At 41.1% G+C, this 10,184-nt stretch overlaps 1 protein-coding gene across 1 annotated transcript in view; it reads right to left on the bottom strand.

Moving 5' to 3' along the window:
• LOC102200928 (polycystic kidney disease protein 1-like 2) overlaps window positions 1–10,184 on the bottom strand; it is a 43,033-nt gene that overhangs the window by 28,672 nt on the left and 4,177 nt on the right. The window contains exons 4-5 of the mRNA XM_013915840.1: window positions 9,274–9,384; window positions 3,008–3,198 (exon numbers count right to left, since the gene is read on the bottom strand). Coding sequence (XP_013771294.1) covers window positions 3,008–3,198; window positions 9,274–9,384 — 302 coding nt within the window. The remainder of the gene's footprint in view (window positions 1–3,007; window positions 3,199–9,273; window positions 9,385–10,184) is intronic.

The raw sequence follows: 10,184 nt of genomic DNA, 5'->3' as shown, positions 1-10,184 counted from the left end.
CAGTCGCCTTTGCAACAGTCTCCTCCCCCTTTTTCGCAGTCGCCTTTTCCGCAGTCGCCTTTGCAACAGTCTCCTCCCCCTTTTTCGCAGTTGCCTTTTCCACAGTCGTCGTTTCCGCAGTCTCCTTCCCCTCCATCTCTTTGAGTTATTGTAGCTGAACGGTTAGCTGTGAGTGTCAGTAGAGCTCTGCCAACTCTAACATGCTTCTTTCTCTGAAAACACAAGCATTTATAAATGTCAGGTAAGGTAGAACAAAGGTGAGGATGAGGGTTAATATTTACTTAAAATATTATTTTGTACAGTTACATTAGAAGTACAACTACACAACTATAAATTGGATGGACTTCTGTAATTACCCGTCTGTTGTTCATTCCAAACAAAATGTTATTTTGATCGCTGGGTTTAAAGCCTAAATCTTTATCACAAGAATCAGATATATTCAGCACCACTTCAAGAGAGGAGAAGATGTTCCAAACTCTGAGTTTTGCTTCTATAGAACCTGTAGAAAAACACACGGAAAAAATCAATGAATCAGCAGTAGAATCTGTAAATATTCATGTTTCAGACATTTTGACTGACATCAAATTCGGGTGGCTGTAGCTCAGGAGGTAGAGCAGGTCATCTACAGTCCTAATTAGAAGGTTGGTGGTTTGATCCCTGGCAGCTCCAGTCTGCATGATACCAATCCAATGCATCCATCAATGTGAGTGAATGTGTATGAACATAAGTTGTAAGTTGTAAGTAAGTTGTGCAAAGCACTTAGAGTGCTTAGGCAGAGTAGAAAATGAGATGCATTAACACTATGGAATACCTGTGTTATCAATTTCAAAATACTATATCGCCTTATTCGTAGATTATCATTCACAAGATTTTTGGAGAACTTGATCTTTGACCTTGAGGTTGAGGTCACCGAGCGTCTGAGACTTTTAGTAGATACACCTATGATATCAATTTGAACCTCCTATGTTGCTTTGTTCTTGAGTTATCACATTCACAATCTTTGGTATTCATGATGCCCGCCCACCTGGCCGAACGACAACAATACCTTCAATTAGCCTTTTATGGCTGAGGGGTAAAATGCACTACATAAGAAGCAGTCCATTTACCATCTACATTTTAAAGCTCACCTTGAATTGGGTTTTCAGTTTCAAACATTTCCTTTCTGGTATTCATTTGTCTGGTTTCAGTGAACAAGCCATTGTTTCCAGAAAGAGAAAACAAGAGCATCACAGGCTCTCCTCGTACAAGGGACACATCAAAAGTAATAAATGGGGAATCTAAACATTCATCGCCCGCTGTCAACACAGAGGCCTGAAGTCCAACTATTTTCTCCAGAACACACACCTGTGGGATAAGCAGAATTACAAAGCAGAGGAACACATTAATCAGATAACAGAAGCAGATAACACGTTAATCTGGCAATTAGTGTTTACTATGAAAATACATTAAAGATACTCTACAAAACATTTAATTCAGTAAGACATTGTCTGATAAAGAAAAATCTTGACATATTAAATTGTGACTGTCTATGAGAAGAATAAAACTGTCATGGTCTGGGTGAGTGCGGGGTTTTTCCACTCTGCTGGGCTCCACGTTCAGGCGGAGACTCCAATCAGCCTTCACACCTGAATCCAATCAAGTCACCAGCATATAAGACCAGTGCTCACAACAGACCTCTGCCAGATCTACAGCTAACTCACCCGCCTGGGTGTTACGCTTCTCGAACTGAACTATCTCTGTCTGGATGCTGGTTTCCTGATATCTGGTTGTAACCCCCTCCATCGTGGCACTTCGCCTGCCTGCCTCCCTGCCAGGCCTGTTGCTATAAGTGTATTCCAGACCCTCCTTGGACCTCTAGCATGCCACTTTCACCTGCTACGTGTAAGCCATAACCATCATAGTTGAATCCACCGACTGACATTCACTAGACTGCCACTGACTGCCTGTCTCTTCTCGTTATAGTGACTCTGTGTACCTCCACCCAGGCCGCTGCCCCTTTTCCCTCCCCAGGATCTGGTCACGAAATCTAGCATCTAGTCTAGTGTGTGAATGGGTGGATGACTGGACGTGTAAAGCGCTTTGGGGTCCTTAGGGACTAAAGCGCTATACAAATACAGGCCATTTACCATTTAGTCATAGCGCACAGTCTGAGCTCCATGTTCCATAGTCTGGCCTCTTAGCCTTCACAGTCCATAGCCTACATTATGTCCTGCTCTGTAATTAAACTACGCACTGTAAATAAAGCAGTGTATTCACGCCAGTTTTGCCTCCCTCTATGTCTGCATTTGAGTCCACACTCACCGCCTGGCCCTCTCGGCCGTAACAAAAACTTCCAATATATTTCCAGAGTTTTTGTGCCATGCAAAGAAGAGCAGGTGAGCTGAGCTTCCTGTTTACGGAGGTTAGCTGGCAGCTGAGTGACATCAGAGCTTGTGGTTTAATTTTGATTAAACTTAAAATGGCCTGTATTTATATAGCGCTTTACTAGTCCCTAAGGACCCCAAAGCGCTTTACATATCCAGTCATCCACCCATTCACACACACATTCACACACTGGCGATGGCAGCTACATTGTAGCCACAGCCACCCTGGGGCGCACTGACAGAGGCGAGGCTGCCGGACACTGGCGCCACCGGACCCTCAACTTAGATCAAAGGCACATTTTCACACTATGTTCCTTGACTTAAAATGACTGATTACCTTAATGGGGACAGCAGGATGAAAGTGCAGACTTTTAAATTCATAGTTGGTATGAAAAAAAAAAAAGGAAATAATTGTGAATTAAATTGAGAGAGATGTTCTCGTCTTCCCAGTTATATTTCCCTAATTATCTTAAGGAAGTTTTTTAATTAAAGGTTAAATTTAATTAAGAATTTTAAACAGTCTAATTTTTCAATCAGTACTCAAATTCTTTATTCATATGAACACCATGCTCAACAGAAACCTGGGGATGATACATCATTATTTTGTTGTACTAAAAGAAGACTATTAGTTTGATTTACTGTACCTGCAGGTCTTTGGACACTTCAAGGAATGTGACCGTGTTAGACGCATAAAGTGTCAGATGGTGGCAGCCAGACCCGAGCTGCGTCACTATTTCTGATGTCACTGTGACGTTCTGGGGTTCAGTTCCTCTGACCACAGATAAACCGGACAACGGCTTTTCATCAGCTTCGATTCTGTAGGTCACATTCGTACCTAAAGAATAGAAAACAAATAAAACTTAAGTGACAGTAAAAGTCAAACATGATTTTGGGAAAAAAACAAATATATGCTCAAACTAAAGCCGATGCTGTTATGTAGAGATATCAAAATTTCAACTTAATTATTTGATATTAGGTTCACTTTGGTACCTACCTGCTTTTACTTCCATTTGAATATGAAAGGCTTCTCCATACAGGGCTTTGCAGTTGGTTTCATAAAAAGACAGGTTTCCAGCATAGCACTTGATAACACCGATCTCTGCAACAGGCTCTTGAATCGTAATTATTTTCTGAGCAGTAATGTGCATTTCACTGCAAGTGCATTCAGCTGCCACAATAAAGGTACTTGGATGAGTGTATTTGTGCACCACACTGCTCTCCAACCTGAGCAAATTCAAAAACAGGAATCAGCGTGTTCGTTTGAGTAACACTATTTCAGATATGCCACACAACCATTAAGTGCATCAAAATCAAATTAAACAAACAGCCATTAGGATCAAATGGTTTTTAATCGCAGTGTAATGGTGTAATGTGTCATAAAAATGAAATCTTCCCTGACTCTTAAGTCTTTAACAAAATGTTGTGTGATATCACTGAAAGACTTTGGTACTTTAGTTGTAAGTGCAAATTCAAAAGATGTTGCATGTGCTTGTTCACAACTGAACAACAACACTGAACCAGTGGTCACTCCAGGAAGATCTCTATTCCTGACTCCAGGGTGAGTTTGCTGGTAGTCAAAATCTGTCAGAAAAAGGGTGATGCACTAAAAATCTTCTCGAGGTTGCCATGGATTGCTTGCAGATCACCACAGTTACCTGCAGACTGGAGCGACTCACCAGCTACTCGCTGAGTACAAAGTGCCCAGATCCCATGGGTGCAAAACAAGCCCAAATCATCAGCCTTCCAACACTTTGCTTGACAGCTGGTAGGAGGTGTGAGGTCCTGATATGCTGATATATGTTTGGGCTCTACCAAATGGGTGGCTGTGCATTGTGGCCAAACATCTCCAATTTGGTCTCATCTGGTCAAAGAACATTGTTTCTGAAATTTTGCAGTTTGTACAAACATACTCTGTGCTGCCATGTTCTTTTAGAGAGAAGATGATTTCTCCTGGCAACCCTTCAAAGCCAGCCATGCTTCTTCGAATTATTCTGTCATGAATTTTAATGTTATGAACGTTAGCATGTGGCCTGAGACCTGTGGAGTCTTACAGTAGAATGTTTTTATTATTTTTGCGCAGTCTCCTTGGGGTAAATTGACAGAGACGTTCAATCTTGTGATCGTTAATCAAGTGCTTTCCTGCAAAGAAGCGCAAGGATATAACATAGAAGTCCTCAATCCTTTAGAGAATGCTCGACATTCAACTTGTTTAAGGCACAGGTTAAAAAATGGTTATGGACAAATCAAGTGTGTGATCATGTATAAGTTGTATAGTTTTAATGTTTTATTTGGGAATAGAACGGTGTGTATGTGTGAGTACTTTTAATGTTTTATGGACAACAGATGGAAATTAGCCCTTGGCTATAATCTGGCATGTTTACATTCATGTAATTTATTTTACATTTATGTTCATTAACATGCACTGTCCTAAATAAATTAAATTAAAGTTCACCTAATGCCTGTGAGTATATCATAATGGTTTTCTGGACATTACACACAGAACGTCTAATAAATTTTTTAGGTTTTTTTTTGGTGATTTAAATGGGAGAAATTGGGTGAATAATGCAGTTCTTCAAAAATAACTGAACTTACATCTGCTGATCATTCCTGCATTTATTCCCAGTACCTTTACTGAAAGTGGCTGCAGTTAAAAACAGGTATGCAGTCTAGTGGCTCGCTTATTAATTTCCATTTGGCATTCAAAAAACATTTATAAATAAAAACATTAAATTTTTAAAACATCCCTTTCCTTGCAAAATAAGACATCTTGCAGATTATCAATATGTGACCTGTTTACAGATTCAGCTAACTTATAACGCTGATGGAGATGGTACACAACTTTCCTCCAGCTTTTGTACAGATGACTTTGATAGCAGCATGGTCCAACTGAAGTGCAGTGTGGCTGTTTGTATCATTACATTTCATGGTTAAATTCAACATAAGGATGAAATAAGTTGCACATTCACTATGATACAGGTGATGATTGTGTGGTGAACAGATGTAGCAGATCCAGCTAAAGATATAATGGATTGTTGTGGTTCACACTTTCATAGTGAACTTTTCTTTGTTAAACTTTCACCAAGCTCATGTTGTCACATGTCAGAGCAGTGAGACCGATTACACAAACAGTGCTGACGCAGGCTCATGACACACTCAACTGTTGACTGATTTTTTATTTATTTTGTAGACTGCATTGCTTCTTCTAAGTGCTGAGCCTTTTATAGCTGAAGCGTCAAAACCTTCTCTGGCATGGTTCCTAGGCTGCATCCTACTTCTATGCTGTAATGTTTCTGTTGCTGTGCGCCTTGTCAGCTCTGGTAAACAAATTACTGCCGGCTGACGTAAAAGGCATTACTACCAGTACAGCAGTGACTGTCGCCACAGACACCAGGATTCAAAACTGAAACTGTGCCCTCCAAAAACAGGAAATACAGATTTAATCACCACTGATTAACTGATTACGAATGAGCTTGAATCTAACAGATGTTCATTTGTATATGACAGTCCCACACACCCACCCACACAAATGTAGTATGTAAAAGCACAAAAAGCCAATGGGATGCATTTGGGAATCACAGGAGGTGAGCTGGGTGTTGGTGAGCTGGAAACTGGAAATAGAGTAGATTGATTGGATTGATCAGTCCATCTGGTGAATTCCCCCGCCAGTTGGACTGAAGACAATTGGCAGGTGATTTTGACACAGTGTTAGGAGTGATGGGGAAATTTTTAATTTCTCTACTTTGTGCATCTTTGTCTCATCTGTCATCCCTCCATTCATTTTCCTCCTTTTGTCCAAATCAGGGTGGAGCCTATTTCAGCCTATCCTTCCGCCTGTGACTTGGAAATCAGTCTGATTATTTTATTGAAGGCTCTCTCACATTGTTGAGCAGAAGAGGAGGCTTGTCCGAGGAGCTACAGTTGTATATTGCAAAACTTGTTTTTTCCTGCCGTGATGCGTGAATGAGGAGTGCTACACCTCTGTAACATATAAACTATCCTCAAACTGGGAGTCTACACAAAAAATGAGGTTTTTTTTCCATATCGAAGAAGCAATAACTGCTTTGCAGAGGAAGCAGCTGTGCCGCATAAATTTATTGTCATTGCTTTTAAATAGCAGCCTGGAGCAACTGTCTCAGTATGTTAAGTGCCAGTTGCACTGACTCCTTGCTCCTCCTTTTTCATCCTCATCTCCTCTGCTCGTGTCTCAGGTACGATGGACTAAGTGCACTGAGAGGATGCCAAGGAAAGGAATCAAGGATGTGCAAAACTTAGTAACAAGAAAGCAGGATAGAAGGCAAAAACAAAACTTTGACACCTACACAAAAATAACTAACCTCATGTGGAAAATAATGCAGAAAATGTTCTTTAAACTCATGGCTGAAAAAACCTAAAGATTATTAATGTTGATACTCACCCTTTTGGATTGTTCAAATTAATTACATGGCCATCTCCTGTGTTCACTCTGCAGCTAAAGTTTGTCAGGGGTGAATGTAAAAGCCACTTCACGTGGATTCTGACGTCACCAAGAACCACAGCGGTGGGATTAACTGACAGTGCGAGCCCTGTGGTGTGGGAGGATGACCAGAAATGTTACAAAGCACTTGTAGCCCAGCAAGCAAAAAATAGACAAGCACAAGATCTCAACAGATAGAAGCACAGATACCATAGAGGTTATTTAATTCAGGAGCATGATCTGATTTTAATGTGATCTGAGCAAAAAAATAAGAAAACAGCCCAAAGAAATAAACTGGAAATGCAGCCTTTGTTGTCAACTATAGATTGGTTTGTACTTTTTTTTGTTGGGATTAATGGGACTGATCATATATATATTTCTGGGGGCCATGCCATTTAATGATTTATAAACAACCGAAATTACTTTAAATTAAAAATGTAGGGAGCTGAGAATTAGAGTTCAGTCGCATTTTGAGCTAACAGTAGCTGTCTCATAGTGTTTCCAAAAACAGCACTCCAGTACTAAACTCTACATGAATTAAAGACCTGAGTGAGCTTCTCCAGATCTTGCTGGGGCACAAATCTCCCAGTTTGACTTTATTTCAAAGATGCCAGTAGGCTGGTTTAGTTTCAACTTTCTAAAGTAGATAGTGGGAAAACTGGAACCTTTTTGTCATTTAATCGTTTCTCTATTGCTTAAACACTTCGGTGTTGTATTTGCCAATGGGAGTTACATCTTTATCAGTAGGAAACGTTATGACAACACAGCCAAGAGTTCAAAATCTATGTACTCTGTCACATTTCCTAAAGCCTTCCAGCAGGACAGATTGTCATCTTTGCGCGGCCAATTCTGCCCCTCCAGCCTTATCTGTGACACTCCTGGTATAAGCCATTCCTGTCAGGTACAGGTAACGTGACTGAGCCTAGAGCTTGCACAGGCTCATCGTTGGAAAAACACTGTCTGGTCTGATAGGTCTCAATTTCTGCTCTGACATTCAGATGTTAGGATCAGAATTTGGTGCAAACAACATGAAATGATGGAGTCAGCAGTTCAGGTAATGCTGTGGGGGATATTTTCTTATCATACTTTGGGCCCCTTGGTACCAGCTGAGCATCCTTTAAATGCCAAGGCCTACCGGAGAATCACTGGTGACCATCCTGTTGTAACCACAGTGTATCATCTACTGCTGGTGGCTTCCAGCAGGTTAACACACTATGCCACAAAGCTCAGATCAGCTCAAGCTTGTGTCCTGAGGATGACAACGAGTTCACTGCACTCCCAGGACCTCCGCAGTCACCAGATCTCAATCCACTGGAGCACCTTTTAGATGTGGTGAACAACATGTTCACATCACAGATGTGCAGCTGCTGCAGCTGCGTGATGCGATCGTGTCAAAATGGCCCGACGTCTCTGAGGAATCTTTCCGTTTTGAATCTACCGATGTTGAGATAAGGGTCACTGTAGAAGCAGACCGTGTCTGATAGTTTGACCTATAATATAACTTGTCAGTGAAACATATAAAATGAATTTCAGTGTGAAGCTTGGATTGTTTGTTTGACATTTACCTGAACAGCTGCTGCTGCCAAATAAAAAAAAAACCCTCAGTACAGCTAGTCCTTTTCCTTTTTACGTTGCTATTAACATTAACAATCCATCTGTTCTGTCCAAGAACTCCAGTAAAGTATGAGAGTGATGAGAAGAGATTGTGCTCCTGTTTCTGAGTAAAACTTTAAATTGCTCATCAAAAATTTGGAAACAATTGGAGATAATTTATCTGAATTTCAGGAGCGGGACCAAGGCTCCAAAAACACACCCCTTCTGGGTCTTATCTATATATGACCCCCCAGTTTTACAAGATTTTGTTCTCATTTTCGTGCCCCACCCTCCCCCCTTTTTCTTTCACTTCTTCAGTTGTCATTAGTACATCGGGATCTGCCAGGCGAGACGTCGCTACCGATGGAGACAAACTCAGACCTCCATGAAATGATAAAGTTATGTTAATCTTCCTACTATGAAGTAAAGTGTTTTATTTCTGAAACATTTTTACAACTGTCTTTGTGCTATTTGAGGTAAATAACGCTGTTTTAATAATTCTCCGTGGTTAAACAAGTGGGAGAACTTTAAATCTTTGTGAGCCATATTTTTATCTTCACACTCACCAGAAGTGAAATGAGCCACAGAGTGTGAGAGAAATTTATTGGCAATGTTTTGAGAGCTAGATTGGCAGCATTTTTTCATTGGGGTTCTAACGCCTGCATCAAGCATCATCAACCATAGTTAATCTTATTCTAACACTTTACTGGCTCCTAATTACTCTATGTAGTACTCTAAGTGGGAAAATTAAACAGATGGGATAGAAAAGAACAGACACACGCTGCCCTTCATGGATTTAGGAAGTGTGATTCCACTTTAGAGGAAAAAAAAAGAAATTAACCTGAGCACAGAACCGTGACCTACCGTCTTTGCAGTGGTAGTCCACAGACAGGTAGCTCTTCAGCTGAGGACAAGGGTCAGCAAAGGAGTTCGCAACTTCAGCGATCTGGCAGACCTGTCGGCCGTGGCAACCAGCTGGGAATCACAGAAGAATATGATTAGCTGCTGCTAGCACACACTGTCACGCGCACACACACATGTACGCTCCAGTGGTTTCAGCAGTGTCAAACGTTTTGCATCTGTTCATATCTTAGTTCATGCTTTGATGACAATATGCTTCTTAGCTACCAAAATCAAAGGCAAATAAATCCCTTCAAGCTCACCCACAGAGAGGGGCTTCATAATCTTGAGACGCTAAACAATATGAAAAGAGTTGTGATAAACTTGAGATTATACTTATGGTTTGTAGAAATGAACAATATCAACGTTTTAATGCAGTGACTGGGCTGCAAGAGAAACAGCATCACTGATGTGTGCCGACATGTTGTGCTCATGTCACATTTTTTTAATCATAATTATCCATCCATCCATTGTCCAATTCAAGGTTAAAGGGGTGCTGTCTCAGGGCAAAAGACAGGGTACCCTGACAGTCTGTATCAGGACTAACACAGAGAGACATTTTCACATTCATGCTGAGGGCCAATTTAAAATCATCGAAAACTGCCAAATGTGTGTCCATTTACTGCAAATGTTAGTTATGCCAGGCAGCACGGTGGCACGGTGGTTAGCACTGTTGCCACACAGCAAGAAGGTCCTGAGTTCAATTCCACCATCAGGCCGGGGTCTTTCTGTGTGGAGTTTACATGTTCTCCCCGTGTTTGCGTGGGTTTCCTCCGGGTACTCCGGCTTCCTCCCACCGTCCAAAGCTTGTGGGGATAGGTTGGATAATCCAAATTGCCACTAGGTGTGAATGTGAGTGCGAATGGTTGTCTGTC

The sequence above is a fragment of the Pundamilia nyererei genome, unplaced genomic scaffold (assembly GCF_000239375.1).
Source record: "Pundamilia nyererei isolate P.nyererei 1_Seehausen unplaced genomic scaffold, PunNye1.0 scaffold00376, whole genome shotgun sequence".
Lineage (NCBI taxonomy): Eukaryota > Metazoa > Chordata > Actinopteri > Cichliformes > Cichlidae > Pundamilia > Pundamilia nyererei.
The sequence above is the reverse complement of the archived record's forward strand: the minus strand, read 5'-3'. Positions and strand labels throughout refer to the sequence as shown.